At 35.6% G+C, this 23,118-nt stretch overlaps 3 protein-coding genes across 3 annotated transcripts in view; 2 read left to right on the top strand and 1 right to left on the bottom strand.

Annotated features, from left to right (window-relative positions):
• The window catches only part of LOC105625758, a 38,705-nt gene extending 33,208 nt beyond the window's left edge, over positions 1 to 5,497 (top strand). Inside the window, exons 6-8 of the mRNA XM_012207078.1 lie at positions 4,351 to 4,546; positions 5,066 to 5,185; positions 5,308 to 5,497. Coding sequence (XP_012062468.1) covers positions 4,351 to 4,546; positions 5,066 to 5,185; positions 5,308 to 5,497 — 506 coding nt within the window. The remainder of the gene's footprint in view (positions 1 to 4,350; positions 4,547 to 5,065; positions 5,186 to 5,307) is intronic.
• Positions 5,498 to 9,068: 3,571 nt separating this feature from the next.
• LOC105625757 (glutamine-rich protein 2-like) lies at positions 9,069 to 12,519 on the bottom strand. Its single transcript, XM_012207077.1, has 12 exons — positions 12,490 to 12,519; positions 12,305 to 12,418; positions 12,142 to 12,229; positions 11,907 to 12,058; positions 11,672 to 11,830; positions 11,152 to 11,515; positions 10,912 to 10,995; positions 10,453 to 10,772; positions 10,186 to 10,290; positions 9,845 to 10,110; positions 9,542 to 9,787; positions 9,069 to 9,330 (listed from the first exon to the last, which is right to left on the bottom strand). The coding sequence occupies exons 1-12, from the start codon at positions 12,517 to 12,519 to the stop codon at positions 9,069 to 9,071; spliced, it is 2,190 nt and encodes a 729-aa protein (XP_012062467.1).
• A 1,689-nt stretch (positions 12,520 to 14,208) lies between these two features.
• Positions 14,209 to 17,541, top strand: LOC105625756. The gene is made up of 2 exons (XM_012207076.1): positions 14,209 to 14,244; positions 15,796 to 17,541. Exons 1-2 carry the CDS (start codon positions 14,209 to 14,211, stop codon positions 17,539 to 17,541), a joined length of 1,782 nt encoding a protein of 593 aa, XP_012062466.1.
• The last annotated feature ends 5,577 nt before the right edge of the window (positions 17,542 to 23,118 follow it).

The following is a 23,118-nucleotide window of genomic DNA, read 5'->3' as shown; positions in this document are numbered from 1 at the left end:
TTACTTACTTACTTACTTACTTATTACTACTTACTTACTTACCTTAACTTACTACTTACTTACTTACTCTCTACTCTACTCTCTCTCTCTCTCTCTCTCTCTCTCTCTCTCTCTCTCTCTCTCTCTCTCTCTCTCTCTCTCTCTCTCTCTCTCTCTTGTCAATCTTAAGAATTCATTGATCTTTTCGTCTGCAATTAATTTGTTATTTTAAGTTATTTTAAGTCTTTCGACAATATGAAATTCTTTGTCTCTGGATCTTCGAACTTCAGTGCAAATTTTTATATTGTTTTAAGCTGTATAAAAATTTGTCAAATTCTTACATTCTAGAAAAATTTTAACAATAAATTTTTATTATAAAAATTGGATTGTATTTCACTTATTTTTTTATAGATTTAAATCTACCAGAATTTACAATTTAAAAAATCGGCTATGTTTTTAAAGTCTAATATTATCGATGAAGAATTAATTGATAAGAATAAATTAAAGTATCTTTGTACCATTTTCTCTCTTCTTTTCGCATAATTGTTTTTATAATTATTCTATCAGTTCCTTTTTAAAATGACAATATCGACATCCATAGAATCATCTTTAAGCATGTAATATGTCGCCGCCAGCAGACAAGGGGAAAGATATGATCAGATATCAAAGGACTAGCCAAATAACTAACTATGTAATCGTTATCTGCCAGACTTGAGGATCTTAATAATTTCCGATTTTATTACTTCAAAGAGTTGACATTTCATTGTGATATGCGCACACTTGATTCTTGATAGAAACTTCCATTTAAAGTAATATGTTACTTTGTTAATAAAATATAATACTTACCATAATGCAAATCGGACTAATAAATTATTACCTTAGTTACAAATTTTTTATTAGAAAAATATATATTTTTTAAATATTAATATTAAATATTTTGTGAACGATTCTATCAAAAATATATGAAGCAACTCACTGTTAGCAACTTGAATTTTTCTGGTATTAATCAATAAAAAATGAAAGTCCCAGAGTGAGTATTTTGTAAATAATAAATGTACTCACAGTCAGTGGCGTAGACCGAGGTATCGATGATCCTTGGACAAATTGTACAAGTATCATTCGAATACGATGGAAACGTCTGACATGTGCCTATCGTACTTCATATTTCATGAGGATCGCGGACGTATCAACTATTCCGAGCAGGTTCGAAGTGTTTGCCATCGCGTCGATAAGGGCCCGTCGACGAAGGGATAGAAGAGCTCAAGGGCGTGTAACTGCAACATCTGTTGGCGAAGAGATCTCCAAGGCCTATCCAGGGCAATGGCGTCTCGCATCTGTTGTTCGGGCATTTCGGCGCTATTGCGAAATATCTTCGAGGGAGAGTAGAGCTTTGTAACGATGCAATTCCAGCTAAAGACGCATTCGTGGCGAGCCGTCGAGATTGCAAACTCATCATGACTGGCAGCTTCCGAGATTTTCTCCTTCATTTATAGTTATTTTATGCGCGAGAATTTTTAAAACCAAAGTTTCAACGCGACTATTTTCACATTTGTCGAATGAACGACGGTTGTGGATCATAATGCAAATGTGATTCAACAATTCCGTTGGATATTCATTTCGCTTCAAGCGATTTCGTTCGGCGCGTTTACAATTCAAAGTTTTACTCGTAAAATGACAAACTTTCCATCTACGTGCGTAGGATGACTGCGCCATTATAAGGTGTCATCTCTTTTTTAATAGCGTCTTGCCACTCAATGGAATCGCCATTGACTCCTTTCTCGAGCGTGTTTGACGTGTCGGCTTCCCAAGGCAGTAAATTCGCTAGCGTCGTAAATCTCTGCGGCGGGTTCCACCCTCGATCTTCTTCGCTCGGCAATAAATACAGATCGCTGGCGCGAGGTTGCTCTGTTTCTCCGCTGGCATTATTCCGAGTCTCAGTCTCTGACGATACGCAATATGTCCTGATTTTCGCGGGGAATTAAAATTTCCGTTCGCCGTCCGTGATATGGCGTGCAGCTTCCTGACGGCAAACGCCTGCGAGATTTCCTATGTACACCCCCGTCTCCGAGTTTCATTCGTGACCAGGAATTTCCCTGGAGACGTCTGCGGCGACGTGTCTCGCGTGTCTCTCGTCGAACGAATATTTTCCGCCCTTCCTAGCTATTCCTCTTCTCTCTGACTTTCTAACGCCGTGCGCAATCACCGTTCCCTTTTTCCCATACGACGTCGCAAAACATCACTCGACGAAACTTCGGGTGATCTTAAAGCAAGCACGCTACGAACTCGTATATGATGATCACCGACAGAGTTTACTCGTGTCCTTGACGTTCCTGTGTACGATCCGGTACCGAACATCTCGACGGCTTCTTCCCATTTCCCGTGGGAGCGTGCGGTCGGAAAGCCCGCGAAGAAATTGATTGAGACGTATCTCCATCAGAGACGGATATTAAAACAGTCTGAGAAGAAGGAGGAAGCAGGGAATAAGGATACGAGTGTCAGGACAAGAGATTACTCATAGGGTAGATGCTGTACAAAAGACAAGTTTGGTCTTGGGAAGAAAATTCCAGCAAAGACAGAAACGAGAAAAAACGACGTTTACACCGTCGCTGGAAGAGGAAGAGGAAAATCAAGCAGATAAATCTGCTGGGCCGATCGCCAGATTGAATTTAATAATACAGACGCACGCAATCTCGTCGAGTAGCGTTAGCCATGCGGCGCGGTTAATGTTTAACCATTTCCGAAACGTGTATTTCGCAAAGAGGAATTGAATAGAAATGGTGCGTGAGAGAGATATACTCGCACCATCTTTCGGTTTTTTCTTTTACCGTAATTTGATGTGCGTGTAGAAGAGGTGCGTTTTAGAACTGATTGTCATTTCCACCACAAATTATATGACAAAATTCAAACTGACTTCTTCCAGCGAAAGTTTGCCAAATATAATTATTTGTCGTACATTAAGAAAAAACTTTATTATAGATTATACAGATATTAGATATGTTATTGCATTATAAGATATTTAAATTAAATTCTTACGAAAATAAAATAATTATAATAAATTGTAACAGATAAAGTAATTATTAGATATGTTATTATATTAAAATTTTAATTAAATTTTTACAAAAATAACAATCTCGCATTTTTTAATTCTTCGATGCTACGTTATATGTTTTGTCAATTCTCATACAATACAATAATTATTGTGTAAAATCACAACACATGAATATATAATATTTTTCATCCAAACGATGACAAATATATTTTTATTAATAAAAAATTATAACATGAAAAAGTTTGGAAAGCAAGAAAAGAAAACAGTAAAAGAAAACACTAAAAGAAACAATCGAGGGATATGCCATATCAGTGATACTAAAGGATTAAAATTAAATATTTTATTTTTCTCAATTTGTTAAAATTTTTTATGTCTGTGATAAAATTCCGTAACTGCAGATACTTTGCTTATCTATCTGTTTTTTTTTTTTCCCGAGACGTCGTAAATATCTGCAAATGTATGCGTACCCAGACGAAAGCACTCCGACGTGCTCTTCGGACACATTAAGCCGTAAAAGAGGCTAACTCGACGTTACACCTGTCAGAGCAATTTTGTTTTACCTGTGTCATGTACCACGTCCGAGAAGTCAACCGCTAAGAGATTGCGCCAACAAATGAAATTAGCGTCCTACTATATTCAGGGGCGTTTCTTTGATACGGAGTGTCGTTCCTCGATCATTATCGTTCGCGAGGAAACCTCGACCCTGATACTGACAAGGCAAAAAGTCACGTAATCATAAAAAGTTAGGTATGAACAAATTGTTCTTGATAGAGTGGTCTGTCATCTTAAAAAAAAAGATTTTTTTTTAGAAAGCAGTCTTATGTCTTTTAATTGAATTTACAAGTCATATTACTGTTTCGCTTTAAATATTATATTTAATTTTATGTTATATTAATTTTATTATTTAATAATGATTTGTCACAATATTATTTTAATATCAAACATTTAATAATACCGATAATATTTTAATAATACTAAAAACATTTTTTTATTTATCATTATTCATGATATAATTATTTAATATTCAATTAACGTTCTTATCTGTTTCAATTATCAGTCTTAAGCGAAGAGTCATTTACAAAAGTTAAGAATAATGAATACAAAATAATATTGATAATTCAGTAACAACTTTTTGTGGATGCAACTTAATCGGTTGTTTGAATAAATTCCGACGTATCCAAGTTCTGATTTGTGGCAATTATTAAGGAATCGTAAAGAGTTTACGACGATAGATCGCCTACAATTCCGTACGATCGGTATATCATCGATGTTTACTGGCGAGAGCTCCACGATGCGTCTAACTGTCGGGTGACTCATTTCAGGCGGCGGTCTGGCGCGTCCGAAGATGACTCTGAATCTGGATGCCAGTAATATTGCAGCGGGAACGAGTGCGAATTTGGGCGGTCAATTGGTGCTGAAAAAACCTAGTGGCCTAAACCTCGGTTTACCGCTGGAAATCAGCACCGCTCGAATATCAGCTGATCTGGTTGACGTGGAGCTTCCATTGGAGAGACAAGGGTGAGTGTTTTGCCGGCTTTTATTTTGAAATACTTTATTTTTACATGAGTTTTAGTGGACATGGTATTACCGTTAATGTACGGACGATGTGAAAATTTAACGACTTGAATACCACTAATGAGTTTGTTAACATTTTAAAGTTATTTTCATTTGTGCGCTTGCACTTTTTTATCTTTCAATTTTGCATAAGTACTTTTCGCAATGTTTTCCGCACAGAAAAAATGATTTTGCTGAAGTATTAAAAATTTTTATTAGATGCAGATCTGAAAATTTTGTTAATCCATCAAAATAATTATACAGAAACAAACATGATATGAGCAATGCTGTAAAAAAATTTTTGAAAAGTTTTGACATTCTAGCAACCAATGTTATAATTATTTTAATGCTCGAAAAAACTATTGTATTTTCAAATCTGTATCTATAAATGTCTAAATTCTTTATATTTTAACCGTTATTTTCGTGCAGTACTAAAACTTCGCAGATTAATGCGCATTATTTGAAGAGAGATCTTTTATTTAGATGGTATCACGGCTCTATCACACGCATCGAAGCAGAGGGTCTTCTACGAGTTCATCAAGAAGGAAGCTATCTGGTGAGGAACAGCGAGTCGACCAAACAAGACTATTCTCTATCCCTGAAGTAAGTAATACTTAAATAAATATTTGTTCCCTTATTCGATAATTTGAACAAATATTTATTGAACATTACGGATTCTTCTGAGTGTTATAACTCACGTAATTACGCCGTTCTAATTGTTTTAGGAGCGCCCGTGGTTTCATGCACATGCGCATCCAGAAGAACGAAGAGCTGAACGCATACATTCTGGGACAGTTTAGCAAACCGTTCGAAAACATACCGGAAATGGTCCGTCATTTCAGCGTGAATCGTCTTCCGATACGCGGTGCCGAGCACATGTGTCTCCTGCATCCGGTTATAGTTCAGCTTTTGTAGCGCATCTATCGTAGCGCCATTTAAGGCGCTGGGATTTTGATAATCTGTTTTCTTTTTTTCCCGACGAGTGCCGAAGCGCGCGATTGCGAATGAACGGTAAGCTTGATATAGCGAACGAGATGTAGGAAATATTATTCTCAAACAAGGGAGTCTTCCGAGAGTCCGTGAGACGTGGTTGACCCATGAGATCCTCCGTATCAATTCGCATTCTGATTGAATGAACCGTTCAGCACGAAGAGCGTCAGAGATAATGGACAATAATAGCATTGACGGGGAATATCGCTTCGTCGCGAAATGTTAGGGGAAGTACAGTACAAAAGTATAAACGTTGATATTGAGCGAAGCTGCTCAACGAATATACAGTGCGATCGATCAGACGAGAACGTCCAGGTCCGTGCAATTTGTTGAGAGACCGGTGTTAAACTATGTATGAGGAATCTCAGGTCGCTCCAAGTGAGGATACTTGCTCACAAACGTCATCTTTTTGACAACACTTTACTTTCGCATGTCTAGTTCAAGTTTATAGTCCAAGTTTTTATTGCACAATAAAATTAGAGTCAGTAGGAGTGGATGTTTTCCTCCTCCTTTGCCTCTCGGACTCGAAAGCGTAAAGATCGGTGTCCTACATGCTTCGTCTTCCTCAAAAACATCGCGCAAACCTACCTCATAGGCAAACGCATGCATCGCGGCACGATGAAGAAACGTATCAGAAATTGCGGTATTAGAAATTGTAAGAGTCTGGGGAACGAAATTAAAACAGATACGAATTATCGTTCGATGTAGTGGCGATCGTTGATAACTCTCATGAAGGCTATAATGAATTCGGGATCGATGATTCTAGCAGAAATATACGCGAGAACATTCTTGAAGACGTTTTTCCCGACAATTGTTCCTCGAATCGACATAATCGAATCCGACTATGTGGATTCTGGATGAAAGAAACCTTTCAAATGGGATCAGAAATGCTGTTTTATGAAACGATATAATTTAAATAAGAAGGAAAAGTGCGATGCGCGTATTTAGATTCACATAATGTGCTGCGTAGAAGTAGCTCGACATTGAAGCCAAAGTAAAACTAATTCTAATATCCAGTTAAGGAACATAGCAGAAGCTATAAGCTGGATACGCGCAGCAAGCGCGAATAAAATGCCAAACTTTACTTCTAATCATTTAGTCAGGGTTTAGTTGTCCGTCTCATCGTTGATAAGTGATTAAGTAGGCTTAGAACTAAGCAAGCATATGACAGTCAGTTGGCTCGGTTATGAATCTTAGGTGAGGCGAAGAAATTGCGAGTCGAAGAAAATAATGAGTGTTTTTTTCGCAAAACGAGCGACGGTATTGTGATCGGAAACGTGAGGAAAGTAGAAAAAGATGATAGTGATCAGACAGTCTGAATCATCGATGGCTCGTCATATGAGTCATCCGTCCGAGAGTCCACGAGGACACTCGCGAAAGATTTTTGCGATAGAATGCAACTGATACATATTTTTTCATGTGATATTAATTTGTTACAGAGATAGCCTAGTTTTACCTGTGATCTGTTATTTAATTCCTCTTATCCGCGCGCGTAACGGCGCTATCGCGTGAGCGCGCGCGATAATAAAATAATTAAACTTGCTATTATTATTACGTAGAATCAGCAACGACGCGTCACTTAGACGCGATGATGAGACGTCCGTGGTGTCACAATAATTTTTCAAATTAGAAATTCGATTCGCAAAGGTTGTGAGCGAATTTTCGTTGGCCGCATAAGCAAGAGAAGTTTTGCTTAATATTAAGTAGTGACGTAGAAAACCTACGGTGAGAAGTAGCGAGTGCCAGTTGCATGTTGTAAAAATTAGCCGATGGTCTCATTTGATTTAATTGTTTAATTCGCGTACGCAAAGCAAGGCATCCCTTATTAAAACTGTTTAAATTCGCGATCGCTGAAATACTTGAATTGTGAGCGAGGCACTCTCTACTTTCGCATCTAATTAGGTTGAGTGTAATTTATACGTCGTATTTTAAGCTGCCAGTATTATTAACTGTAATCGATAATGCATATCCATATATGTTAATGTTTAAGACATTATATTATCTCTATAGCCCGATCATCGACACTATAATCTATACATATTTATTTCTTCTATTATATTTATTACATTGAATATGGTAATGAAATTTTCGTGCGTCGTTAATTTAATCGCGAATTCATAGAGCTGTAACCTTTAGTAATTCTATATTCCGTACACGTAGAGTAATACTATTTATCGAAAGGCAGTACGTAAATTGTATGGTAGACACTAACTTGTAGATACTTCCTGTACCTTGAAATTTATATGAAGTAGCATTTAGATTACGTAATATATAAATATATATTATTATAAATGATTATACTAGCGCGCATAGCTCTCGTTTGTAGGATACATAAAATAAGATCGAGCAAAAGCGGAATGAGTTCAATAAAATATCTTAAGCGCTGTGCACGCCCTTTACGTAAAAAGGGATCTTAGATGGCGATGTGCAATATTCTAATACAGTCTCGGGCGTAAACGTGAAGTGCGATCCAATATTTTTGTTTTAGCAAGCAGACCATCAATGTTCCAAATCGACTTCACTAGGTAGTCTTGTGTACTCTGGAAATTTCTCTTAATAATAAAACAATTAATAACTTCAGTTTGATTATAATTTCAGTTGGAGTTTCGTCATCTTTTTATTTTAATAATCCAAGAAAATCGTCTTACAGGAGGAAAGAAAAAAATTTTATACAAAAGATTTTACAAGGTTATATATAAGAAGATATAAAATGTGTATCGAAGAAGATATAAAAATATTAAATTGAATTGTATAAATTTTCTTTGTATTACGTATATTTTATTTTATTTATTCTATTTCTTTATCTTCTTAGTTTCATACATGGTAGTCTCATCTTCAGATTCAGCTGAAGTGACGGTTATTTTTCTGTGAAGATATCACTTGACTCGCTTCTGTCTATGTGTCAAACATGTAATATATTTAAATATATTGCAACACACACACACACACACACACACACACACACACACACACACATATATATATATATATATATATTGAAATTACATGAAGAGCTTGAATTTCTTTTAAATTTTTTAAACGTTCAATAACGAAATGCATATAATATACTGATTTTTCTCTCGAGTTTGATATTTCGATTATCGATCTTTTTTCCTTAAATTTCGTTTTCCTGTAATTCGCGGCAAAAAAAAATGTACAGTTCACGTAATAACAACAATAATTGTAATAATTACATAATGTATTTAAATATATTTAATTTTAATGTATTTAAACATATTTAATTTTTAATGTATGTAGCATATTTAATTCTACATTTTTAATATATTTAACAAATATATTGAATTCAATTTAATTATACAATAACCTTCATCAAATACCTGTGTAAACTCTTTAAACATAATGTATTGTATTATTTACTCACGATTTCCAGCGCTATTTCGTTGGAATAGTGAAACAGGTTTATGGGACATCGAACATTCCTGAGAGAATTGTGAGAGTGAATAATATACTTTATCAATGAAAGTATGTGAATTACTTATGATGAATAGTTGACATTCACCGAGAGATCAGTTTCCTCGATAAATTGACCTTCCCAACAACTTGGACCGCAGATATCCATTTTACCCGATATGGGCCGACTGCGATACATTTGACCGTCTTTTCCTTTTATCAAACCGTCCGTCAATTGTATCGTCTCAGGTCCCCATTGAGAAAGAAAATGACCCGTCCGCATGACTCTTTGCTGAGGAGTCGTGACTGTGTGACTCCCACCGCAGTATCGATTACAGAGATGATCTCTAATATACATCAGACTTATCAAACTTAAGATAATAATTTGTCATTAAGCTGTTTAAAAATTCTGGAAGGCGTTAAGTCTATAATTGTAATTTTGAAAAAAGATTCATGCTTCATTAATATTAATCAATATCAGCTTGTAATATTTGTTTTTCAAAATGTAATATTTTCTCGAGATTCCGAGATGGTATAAAATATTGTAAAACTGGTTACCTGGGACTCTTCGCAAGCGTCTCCTCCTTTGTTTTCATCTTCTTTGCCTCCTCTTGCACTGCTGCCTCAAATTGGATCAGATTTCTGCTGTAAGGCAATCTTTTCTGTTGTTTTCTAACTTGATCCAACTCATATGTGAGATAGGGTTTCATGCTGATAGTGCAAGGAAATGGCTCTTGTCGAAATCTATCGACCTCTTCTGTCTTCATTACAACATCCTTGTCGCACGATATACATTGAACATCTCTGGATAAAAAAGAAGTCAAGTCGCATTGAAGTTATTTGCAAGCCTAAAATGTTTACTTAAGCAGCTTCTTCGTTCCTGCAGCCTCTATTTCTCGTCTTGCTTCAATCATAATCTTCAATTTTTCTTGAAGCGATTTTAATTTGTCATCCACAAAATCTTTCAGTGACGTTATCTCGACTTTATCCATCTTGGTCGCAATTTCATTCTGCACTTCATCGAGCGCTTGTTGCCAAATCGATTCTTGCTTTGTCAATTTATCGATTGCTTCCTCGAGACCACGAGCGAGATCATCGCAAGCAGCATCAAATTGATCGTGCGATACCTATAATAATTTTTCTAATATTTCAATCTGTATCAATAAGATAAATAGGTCAATAAACTTAACAATTCCTTTTACCTTTCTATTCACAGTTTTAGTATCCGCTTTGTCAGCCAAAGCATCTTCGATCTCCTCTTTATTTGCTTTAACGGTTTTTAAAATTTCAATTTGTTCCAGTAATGTCTGTCAAAAAATTCACATTATTATAAATATAATAAATAAGACAGCTTAAATAAATAGTGAAAAAACAAGCTGCTCTTATATAACTCAGATTTGAATATTATTTAACGCAAAAAAAATGAGGAATGTTTTAATTAATCTTATGTTATTATTAAAAGCTCGTACGTTAATATCCACTTCTTTTTTTTCTTTATCTTCGAATAATTTGCTCATTGTTTCTCCGATGTCCTCCATATCCGTTTCAATTTTTTGCATTTTTATAATAAGATTGTTAATCTCAGCGATATCTGTCTTTTCAGTCTCTTGTATACTATTTAGTTTTTCTAACAAATGTCCAAATTCTGATTCCAATACAATTATGCGTTGGGTAACATCGTTCAAGGCTTCGCCGTGGACTGCTTCTACAGTTTTCACAGCTTCCAAGCATTGCTCCATGTTTGTAACATCAGTAACTTCGATTATTTGTTGCTGATCTTTAATCGGTTCTCTAACAATTTCTTGTGCCGCTGATACTACTGGCGTAGCGACAATCGTTGTTGACATTTTAGTTCTCATATTCAAATATATATTCAAATATAATATATAATAAAATAAAATAAATGTGAATATACATTGTCAACATACGTGCAACTCTTTCATTAAGATCTTGCAGTTCCTGTTGTATATGAACTATGTCCGTTTTTAATGCAGTGACATCTTGGCGTATTTCTTCTATAGCATTACCATCTAAATATACGTATTTTCTAATCAGCTAAGCTCTCTAATATGTTAAAAAAATAACGACTGGATTGATTTATAAATGACTTAAGTAACAATGCCTTTGAGATTAGACTAATTTTTATACAAAATCATTAAACTTATTACTCATAAGTCCTACTTGAACAGCGAGCTTTTCAGGTGTTACTCTACGAATTTTAGGTACTTCTTCCCCAATTTCTTCTTTTTCTTTCTTTTCTAGTTTCACAACATCTTTGGTTTCTATTGCTTCTGCTTCTATTTCTTCTTCTTCTTCTTTTACTTTTATTGCTTCTTTTTCTTTTGCTATTATATCAGCAGTTGCCGCGGCTACATCTTCGGTTAACATATCGATAACTGCTTGCAAATTGGTAAGCCATTGCTCCATCTTGAAGACCTTATCTTCGAGTTCATCCAATCTTGTATTAATCAAAGATGTATCTGCTGTTACTATGCCAGTATCACCTTTGATCACATCTACCATCGCTGTAAGCTATAATAATAATTTAATAAATTACTAAAATAAAGTTTAACTATTTTAATATTTTCAGGATTAACTTTTTATTTTTTATTTTTATTAAATTATTAGAGATACAGAGAAATGTAAATATCATACGCGAGATGTTTACGAGATTAGCAAACAGTATACCTTATCGATACCTTGTTCATTAGCGTCCAATCTTTTATTGATGTTAATAAATTGCCATATATCCGCGGCAGGATCTGCAATTCGATCTTTTAAACGTTCGATTTCCGGAGACGTAGACAAGTCTTCCAAAACTTGATACCGATCTTGCAACTGTTTTACCTATTGATTAAATTATTAGTGAATTATATTGCTATCGTATATAATATAAATTCTAAAAATGATTTATTCTACATACAGATTGTTCGAGCTCTTTAAACTGTGATACCGTTAGAGTAGAATTATTTACGACAGATACAACCATCTGAGCTTCAGGGACTTCTTCAAAATCTATTTGTGGTTTTACATCTTCCTTCACTCTAAAAACTATTTCTGTAGGCACTTGAATATCTGAATCAAATCAATCCATTTTAATAATTTATAATTAATTAAATAAATACAGGAATTCAAAAGAGGAATCATGAGTATTGTACCTTCTGTAAGTATATCAGCGTCTTCACCATCGTCTCTTCGAACTCGATGTATTACTTCTGGTTTCGTCGTCGCAGATGTTATCATCCTCTGCAATAGCTCTCACATAAGGAAAAGAATTACCACTTTTCTTTTTTCAATTACTCGACGTATTATTTTTCTTACTTTAATACGATCTGCGTTTTCACCATGAAATTCAACTGTGGCAGCCTGCAAATTTATTTGTTGCAACAAGATATGGAGAAAATGATGAAGAATATTAAAATTAACCGCGCCAATCTGAAATCAATAATTTTATTAATCGCTTTATCTGCAAAACGATAATGATAATAGTTTTACTATTATTTTACTTCTGGTGCTCCGAGAGCAAGATCGAGCATTTGAGGAAGAGAAATTTGCAGACTGGCATTGTTATTAGCTGCTGTTGGCATATTAAATGCTTCTGGCATTTGGGCAGTTTTCGCAGCCATTTTAAATGCGAGTGCCGATTTTTTTTGGGAATTACATGAGGATCACATCAATTACATTTAACTTCTTGATTGTCAAACACAAACGCGGTTATGGTAAAAAATATTTATTGAATTGTCAATTTTGAAAATTAGTTGCTCTTGTTCCTGTATTCATCTCTTATCCGATAGACCAAGGGAGGTGAAGTTATGTCTGTATCTTCACAGTTGGCGCCACAAATATCATTGACAAGTAGCGTGCCCTTATAGAAAATATTTGTATTATCCATACTTTCTTTTTATTCATTAAAAGTTTCAAAGACTCAACGAATCTGTTTATTATTCCTTTACGCGTCTTTTATGCATCTTTTATGCAAATAAAATAATACGTTTAATGCATAATTAAAAAGTATAACTCTCTTGTTAAAAATAAAGTTTAAGAATAAATATTCAAACAGCGTTATTTAATACATATTATTAATTTTGATGCATTTTTAAATATTTTAAATGTGCATTTATAATAATTTCAAATTGTGTATGCACAACTATCACTATCAAACAAATAATTCTCCGAATAACATATATTTTATATATAATAAAAACATTGTAGAATAATAAATAAAATACAATGTGCAATCTAGGTATATTTTTCAATAATCTCCATTGTTGATCAAATATCGATACGATGGGTTAATGAAACAGTAATTCACCGCGTCGTTTCTCCACAAACAGGCTCGGTTTATCTAACTGCACGTGGTCGATAGACCAAAACGTGAAATAGAATCAAGCTAGGCTACACTACCGCAGAGATTACATCGAATCATATATAGGTATATATTTTATCGAGCTCCCGGATATGATATTCTCGAACGTTTCCGTTAGACCGATACGATCAACGTCAACTCGATAGTGTATTTATACGCTCATACATCTATTCTGCGACGATGATGAATCCTCCCGTATCGCGGGAATAAATTAAAATTGTCGTACTTTCTAACCGATTTATACACGAACTATAATATAATAGAGGGAATAAGTCATATCAGATTCGAAATATCCAAAAAATTCAAAAACTAATAGAATTAAATAGCGTTGTACTTTTGACTATAAATACATATCTCTCTATCTGTCAAAGAGCTTTTCTGCAGCAGCTATATAAAAGTAATCTTGAAATAGCTAAGTTAGATTTTTTTCTGACGTACAAGTCAGGATAAATCGAAAAAATGTATTTCTAAGAAGAGATCTATTTTCTCTTCACGTTTTTTTTTTTTCGAGAAATATGAAAACGATTCCATATATTTTAAGTATCGTTTCGCGAATGATTCAGCAATAATAATCGTTACATATATAGCTGCATACAGTATTCTCGAATTACTTACGATAAAGCCAGCATTAGTGCTGTTTGAGTTACGTTATTTGATCTCCTAACAAATGTTTAATCATGAATAATATCAACATTCTTGATGGGTAATATCTAGCTGGACATCTCGGTATTCAATAACATAACGGTAACGTCATCCTTATGATTTGCTCATCTGTCAGGTGAGTGACAGTTCTTTCTGTCTTCTTCCACGATTTCTTCGACCATCTCGTCAGTGCGAAAACGATCGCAGTTCTGAAATGATGTATACATCCAAGGAAAAGTACGCTGTGATGACGGTGAGTGTGAACGATCCAATTTTAAGACATCGTTTTACATCCAACATTATTAATCTGTTACATTCTTCTCAAATATTGACGTTTCTCTATCGTTTGCCTGTCCGCGGCAGATTTAATTTCGACTTTCATCCTCTATATAACTGCCTATTGTCCGTTTCAATGTAGATTAACTTTACTTAATGTAGTTTAATTTATTTTTTATCTTTTTTCTAATTTTATTAAAAAAGGATAAAGAGTAAATTAAACCGAGATTAAAATTAATTTATATTGGTAGAAACATAAATCAATAAATTGCAATATTCTATTTATATATATTCAGCATAAGAGAGAGACTCCATTTCCAGAATTCGATTCAATTGCAATCCACGATCATTTTGATGCAAAAGACACTTCAAGACATGCATTTAAAATGAATTAAATAATAATTTTATATACAATTATTATTAAAATTGAAATTAGTCTGATAAGAATAAATCAATTAATAAAAATAATCCTATTTTTGGTCAAAGCAGATCTTAATACTCAATAATACTAAATGCAAATTTTTACAAGTGTATTATTTTAGTTTTATAAATTGCGCGCCAATACAGTTTGTCGGATTTGAAATGTAATCGCAAATTGAAGCTGAAATTAATATTAGATTATTAGATATTGATTGTTCATTAAATAGCCAAATCTGTGATCGTAGTTTCGACCGACGGCACAACTTCGTTGTTTTTCTGTTATCACAAGTCGACAGCCAATGATTTTACTCTGATACTCGAAGTCGGTAGCTACTTGAATTACCGCAAATTCTCTCTCAACTTAAATCGACTGCTTAGCCTCGCATGGGCAGTGGGGATGGGTTATTCAAAGCGGGAATGAATCGGAAGGCGAAAGAGCAAGGACTACTTTTTTTTAAAGTAAGAAAATGACAAATATATTTAATATTGGTAAAGAAAATAATTACAAGAACTATACTAGAACTAACTCTACTCAAGTCTACATAATTCATCGTCGTAGTGACAATAATTCGTCTCGGCATAAATATGCAAAAGCATCTTAACAACTTGTTATTGCAAAAAATATTACTTTAGCTAAACCTTACTTTATAGACTAAATCTTTAAACCTGGAATTTCTGACTTTCTTGGACGTCCATGAAATACGTCATACCAATACGTGTAAAAATGTTTATCGTAATAATTAAATCTTGGCTGAAGTAATATCTTTTTTTGTGTAATAAATCATTTACAGATTGTTAAAATGCTTATAGCATCATATTTAATGGACGATCAACATAATTTGGAATATTAATTTCAGCTTTAGTTTGCAATTGCGTTTCAAGTCCGACAAATTGTATAATATGTTTGCAAAAGTTTGTATTTAGTATTATTAAACACTAAAATCGGCTTTGACCGAAAGTAGGATTAATTCTGTTGATTGAATAATTTCATAATCCCAAAGGAAAATGTTTTGATTTAGCTTGAACGAATATTGATGTACCATGCTATAAATGTTCATTATTCGCCTTGCAAACATCTATGATGATCATAACTTGAATCTCCTTTCAGTTTCTTCTGTTTACTCTGGGTCACGGTATTCCATTCGGACAGCGGTACAATCCCGTGATACCGCCACTTTCGTGGCATCTCGTGCCACCCTGGGAATACATGCTACGCGAGATTATCCTCAAATCGGTCAGCCCGTCGCCACTGGATACCAATGCACCCTACAAGCGTCCGTTGGATGCTTCCTACTACGGCGGGCCGGTCGCTTACTCGGACGACGACAAGAATGTCATTCTATCGCGTGGAAACGTTTATCATTTGCTGAATGGCCACTGGATACTATGTCAGGATGGATGCGTCGACTGCGAGCCATGCGCAGTTCAGAGGAATCCCGTATTCACGTGGATTCTACGGAGGATCAAGCAACCGCCAAATTCCATCTCGACGCGACATGATCTCCAGTTGACAATAATGCCGCAAACGAGCAATCATTTCCACGCCAGTAATCTCTGGCCGAATTACTACGTTTACGTGACACCACAAGAGGAATCTACGTCAATCTCGACGATTAGAACGCAGGACGACAGTGATCCGAAAAATCTCCCGCCTGGTCTTGAAAACAGTTTTTCCGAGCACCATCATCGATCGATGAATTCCTGGCGGTTAACAGAACGAGATTCGAGCGCCAATCAGGACACGGTATCACAAGAGGATAACCACACTATCGTTCAAGAGTCTGTGAATATTGAGAAGATCGAGAAAGAGGAATCATCCGAGCGGAAGCACGAACTCGAGAATATGAGACCTCGACATCGATCTCGGTCGAGACCCGTGAAAAAACTAGCGGAAGAAGTGAATCAATTGGCACCGAGATTGATCCTAGGAACCGATCAAAAAGGTCAAAAGCATTTGGTTCACGTGGTGCCAGCGAATTATCCGACGACTACTGCGCTTTCTGCAATTTCTCTTTTTTCAGATCAACCAATATCGCCACAGTTCGTGAAGGCTCAAGAGACATACTCAAATAATACGATGTCTAAGGATGAAAGGCAAACTTATCAACAAATATTTCGTAGAGTTTTTGATTCCTTAAACACGCATAGACAATCAATCGAAAATTTTCTCGAGTCATCGACAGATAACGTAGATGGGCATCGACTATCTCCTTCGATAGATAATATGGAAACCGCTGGATTTTCTTGGAATAATCGCGATGTAAATCATAAAAATGCTAATTTTAATCTTCACGACGCGTTATTGTCACCTTTTTATGCAGAAAATGAAAATAAAACTGGAAAACATCAGCAATATAGAAACAGATACGATAACAAACACATTAAACAAAACAATGATTATTACCTGATATCTCCAGATATGAATCAAGCTAAAATATCGCGTAGCCAGTCGCAAACAGATTTTAATTTTGACAGACAACGGCGAAGAGTCCGTATCAAACCATACTTTGTTAATAGTAAAGATATTTCAAGAATAAATTCATCTGTATCGTCACAAAGTTTGAACAATTATTTGATAAATGCTACTCAGGAATCTGGTTTTAGTAATGGCTTTGCTGTCGATTCCGTAAAACAAATTGATCTTAATGATACGTTTGTTGAGAAAGCAAATGACAATTCTATAGAGTCGAGTTTGATAACAAAACAGGAGAACGGACAATTGTTCGGCTTAGAAAGGCCGGGAAGTGGCGATGTTGATCGAGAATTCAAGATTTCACAAGATGCTTTCAAGGTAATTACTACCAAGTCGCCGATAATTCGAAGCGAAACTTTAAATCACACTACAATATTATAAGTAACTACTTCAAAGACATTTATCGTCAATAGTAATCAATAACTTAGAAAAGAAGACTAATAGATGAAAGATCAATACTGACAGAAATGGAACACATACATATAATTAAGATAAGATACATATAATTAAGATTATATATACATACATGTATTTATGATACACACAATGATCTTTCTTTACACGATGAATGTTTGTGTCTGAGTTAATTTTCATCACTTTTCCAAAAATACAAAAATTATTAAGCAATTCTTGCATATGTACTTTAACATTTTCAAAAAGTTAGGTAAGATTATATTAAAAAAAAAAGGAAAAATAGAGATCATTATTAGTCAGGTCTACTTTTAGCATTTTAAATAAAAATGCACATGACACAAATGATCCAATCGTGTATATCAACAAAAGTATTATGTAATTGTAGAAGGGTTTGCACGATTTACTTATAATATATGCAGTTATTAAAATATCATGCGTTTACAGTTTTTCATAAATAAAAATACATAAAATTTAATAAAAATTAAAATATTTTTTTACTTCAACCTCATTTAATTTTCTCATCGAACATCGACTTTTAATAGGAGCATATTTAAATATGCAGTCATATAAAAATGGAAGAAAGGCAAAATATACATTAAAAGAATCTAATAATTAGTTTATGGAAATTTTGAAAAAGTATCATTTTACATTAAAAATGATTATATAACGTGTATCAAAATTGACATTGAATATTATTATTATTTAAAGGCTCACGTCTGCTGGCTCACATCGCAAAGACAGGTATGTGGAGTCTATGAGAACACTACTAAAGGATGTATATGAGGGGTAGTAGGCGGACGACTCGGTTTGAGAAACAGGGATAGACCGACGCTTATATTTAATTAAAAGGGATACGGGCTCGAACGCGGGGAAGGAGATCGGATGAAGCAAGTAGTGCCAGGTTGCGAGAAGTGAGGGTAGATGCTGGAGCAGGCCTGTTTCTTGTCTAATTATCTATCCTCCCATTCCAACCGACCCTGCCACGTTCACTTTCTACGTCTGGTAGTTGCTTCCATCAACTCGTTTTCATTTTCATTTTCTGTCTCTCTCTCTCTCTCTCTCTCTCTCTCTCTCTCTCTCTTTCTTCCTTACTCTTTCTGTTGTTTTTTCTTTCATAACTTGTTTTTCTTTGCTCTCTATTTGCTCTTTTCTCTCCATTAACATCTCAGTAGATCAAAAAAGATGAACAAGTCTTATCCAACTTTTCCCTGCATTCTTAATTTTAATTCATCTGTTCGCTTATGTCGAGAAACACGTTAGTTGCGAGGATCGATTGATTGAGGTTTCTAAAAGTTTTTAATTAGATCGCCTCCTCTTCTTTCTTGATCAAGCGCTGATGTAATCAGAAATAAGATTCGCCATTTAAAGCACGATATCTAAAAAGCGACATCGAAACCTCGTCGCTTTTTAGAGACTTTTTCTAAGCGCCCTTCGCACTGTCTTTTTCTCTTGCTTTATTCTTTAGCGATCCCTTACCCGATTTTGGGCTTCACCCTTCGTTCCTTTTCCCGCTTGCTGCAGACGAATGGTGCAAAACGATCGAGTCGATCCCTGGCAGATTGGTTTTAACGAGTTTCCTTTCAACGCGGTTTATCGAGGAATTGCGGGCGCTTTCGATGAGTCCCCCGCTGAATACGCCAGGGAAATTTCCACGGAAGATCTTAATTAAAGACGCCCGCCGAAAAATGAGAGCTTCCCTCGGATTGGGGAGAACGGTGTTATTGCCGCACCAACGCAGCGGATCCGATTATCGCGCGGTCTGATCTATTAACTGTGTATACGTAGCTTAAAGGGATTCGCGAAAGTTGAGCTACGCCGCGCTGCCACTATAACTCAGGTAAATACGGATCAAATTTTAGTTAAGAGATACTTCACCAACGAAACACGTTTTTGGGTATTTCAAATTGAAAGGGTGGCGCTCGTTAAATATTTCACAAAATATTTGTCTCGATTTAATTGTGCTAATTCGTGACACGCAGAGAGATTAATAATTAATTGTGACACATTGTGTCACGTGTTTAGTAGAATATTTATTGCTGAAAGTTTTTCTTCAAGCTAATTGGATTATATTTTTTTACATTCAAAGTAATATAGTCGTATCTCAGAGAAGAAACTTTTCCATAGTTGAAAAATAATAACATTCTGTTAAACGTGTTCATTATATTTTCATAATTGAAAATTTCTTGTAACATTTATGCAAACTATCACTATGAAACAAAGAGTCTAATTGCATTAATTGGAATTCTAGTTGAAAATGAATGACAAATCAAAATTTTGTAATTGAAATTTTCATGCAATCAAAAATTTTTCTCAATGTAAATATTTCTACTTGACCTGCAGTTTATGAAATAAAATCGCTATTATATGTTAAGCAGAATCACGGGTTTATAAAAAATATTATATAAGATTAACCCATGGAGCAATATATAGAAGATTTTATGAAATACAATACTGCAAAACGTCAAACTAATAGTTTCCTTTCAAACTTCGTTCTAAATTCAACCTGTTCTATACCGGTAAGCTCGCATGTATACTCGCACGCAACTCGGAGATAAGCGTACAGCCCAGCGCTGTAAGTCTATCGGGCTTTCAGACGGCAAAAAGTGGAGGAAGCGGAGACGAGATTGGGAGTAGGAGAGAAAAGAAGCCCGGCTTTTAACGGTAAGACGATGGAGGCCGGGACCCGTCTGATAGGAGATTGACGCTCTAGTGTGAGAGACCAACGCGGGGGAAAAGAAAAAGGAAACAGGGCTTACTAAACGTGTGGCGAAAAGGGCGTTTTTCCTGCCGTTTTCAGATATTTAAATCCGCGCGAACGACTTCGGGGTTCCGCTCGCGAATCACCTCCCTACGAAATCGCGAAACGCTCCAGGCGTGGTGAATCCAGGCTCTCGTCTAGTTGGCTTAAATGAAAACGAAAAAGAAACGTGGCGCAAATGGTAGGAAGGAAGTAAGGCGGTAGGAGAGATATAGGAAGAGTGCAGAGAGTGAGTTGTTCGAGCGTGACGTGTATTCTTGTCAGGGTGAGACCAAAAGACGTAGTACACAGCAGACTTTACAGGCCGTTCGCCAGAGAAGAAAAAGAAGACAACGTGAGAAAGCAAGGAAGGAAGGAGAGCGAAGGAGAAATTGTGGAGAAAGAGAGGATCTCCGGTAAGAGAGGTATGCACTTCTTAATAGTGTGGGTGTGTCGGTGCGGATGGAGGAGTAAGTTTTAAAAACATCCCGACCGACGCGCCTCCGTGGTGCTGGTTTTATCGCTGCCTCCTGCCTCCTGCCTCCAGGACTCTTCTTTCTCTCTCTCTCTCTCTCTCTCTTCTTCCCTGACTCCTCTCCTCCATAAACTCCCATCCGGGCAAAGCCTTAGCCGGTGGTACCGGAGCACTTGCCTACGTACGTACTGTCGGCTGTAAATCCACCGAAAAGCATCTGCGGGTATCAAGAAACAAGTCCGGGCCGCAAACGCGCGCGACGGGTGAGCTTTTAAACCTGCATGAGCACAGCGTGCAATTTCGTAACGATCTGTGCACGCAGGTGCTTCGGATAGAACAACGAGAAAAAGTTACCTAAATGCACCCTCTGATGTGCGCTAGAGAGTACTTAGAGCTTTTTTATCGAACGCGTTTGTCATTAATGTACGACGTAGTGAGAATACCGGAGGTGAATATTCATAAGAATATTCGCACGGTGAATAAAACTATAATAAGGCGGAGAGATTAATATTAACCCCAGAGTAATTATTTGATGTTTTTCACGTAAATGATCATTTTTACACTCCAATTAAAATTATTGTTAATAACATCATATTGTATATTATTATTATTAATTATTTTCCGATTTATTAGTATTTGGGAACAAATATGAATATGAATTTAATTATAATTTTCTGAAAACAATAAATAGAAACTAAATAAATATTAAATGGAATAAATACAATACATTAAGCTCATATTGTGATGATATTTCTAAAAAAAATAAAAATAAAAATTTTAATTAATATAACGCTTTTTTGCCAGTTTTCAAAGGAATTGCATATTTAAAGGTTCATAAAGAATACTTATTAAAAATGAAAGATATTAAATAATATATATGTATAGTATAAAATATTTAATTACAATTTATATTTTTTTGCCATTGGGATGTAAAAATATCATGTGATTATTTCTGAGTTAAAATTTAAATTATTATAAAATAATTATTAAAGAATAGAATTATTAAAAATTTAATTAGCATTACTTTTAATTTGTGAATCTGTATTTGTCTATGTGACAATATTATCCCCATCCCCATAATAATAATTCATCATTGTATCGCGATCAATTAATAATAATAATAATAATAATAATAATAATAATAATTTATCAATTACTTGTCTCGATGAGCGTTTACTCGAGCATACTCGAATACATCAGGGCATGTAACAAATTACGTGCAACAAACTGAAACTACTAGGCGGCCGAAGAAGGTGACTAAGAGACGTTTTTAGCGTAAGTTCGACGTGAAATTCTTCTCCTCTCTTTCGTGCTCTTGGCTCGTCTACTTCGACGTTTACCGCATTCACGTCATTCTGCTGATCTTTTTGCTCGAGATACTTTCCCTTTGACCGACAGGAGTAGATTGGATATTTTTCCTTGTGGTACGCCTGGTTTTTTCTTTTAGCAAGACGGACCAACGCGAGACGCGTATCGCATTTGAAGCTTGCGCCTTGCCTAACGCAATATATGTGCGTTCTCGCACACGCAGGTGAACCTGGTGAACAAATCGCAGGCGGCGAAAGTGCCGTTGCCGCTGTACATTTGCAACAGTGAAAGTGGTAGTCGGGGCATGGCGCGAGAAACAAGTCGTCGCATCAACATCCTATTTCGTTTCCCATTACGTAAACGTCTGAAGCACGCGATTTATTTGTTTTATTTTCGTATGGAATGTTCTTTGGCAGGACCTCAAAGGCAAGCCGGGCCCGCCGCGCCGTCTCGCTCGTCGTCCTTTCCAGCTCTCTCCCTCCCACATGGTGGTTGCTCTTGCCGCTCTCGCAGCCCTTGTAGACCGACGACTCCTCACATATGATTACCATCGACATGAAGCGAGCTAATATCCGAATTTTTGCGATTCCTTTTACGGGATATTGAAAGCCATTTTCCTTCTTCTTTTTGCCCTGTCTTCTTCCATTCCGGAACTCCGACTTCCCGACTCTATTGGAATACACCGTCTTGTCCCTTTATAGATTCAGCATAAAGATCAAGCTAAAAATAGCTAAATATATTGATCATGAATAAATAAGAATGCGGATTACTTCCACTTGCTTTAATTTTCCAAATTGAAGACGGAAATTTTACGATGCTGCTGCTTGATTAAATTGCAAGAGCCAAATATTACAGTAGGGTGTATCTACCGGATGATAATTGTACGATCAATCATGCATTCTCTGCGGTATTGTTTGATACCGATGCATATAAATGTGATAATTTCTGCGATTTACGCGATTCCGCGGACATCTGTGCGAGTATAACATCGCTGTTTCAATATTAAATCGACACGATAATAACT

This window comes from Atta cephalotes (assembly GCF_000143395.1).
Source record: "Atta cephalotes unplaced genomic scaffold scaffold00003, whole genome shotgun sequence".
NCBI classification, from domain to species: Eukaryota; Metazoa; Arthropoda; class Insecta; order Hymenoptera; family Formicidae; genus Atta; species Atta cephalotes.
The sequence above is the reverse complement of the archived record's forward strand: the minus strand, read 5'-3'. Positions and strand labels throughout refer to the sequence as shown.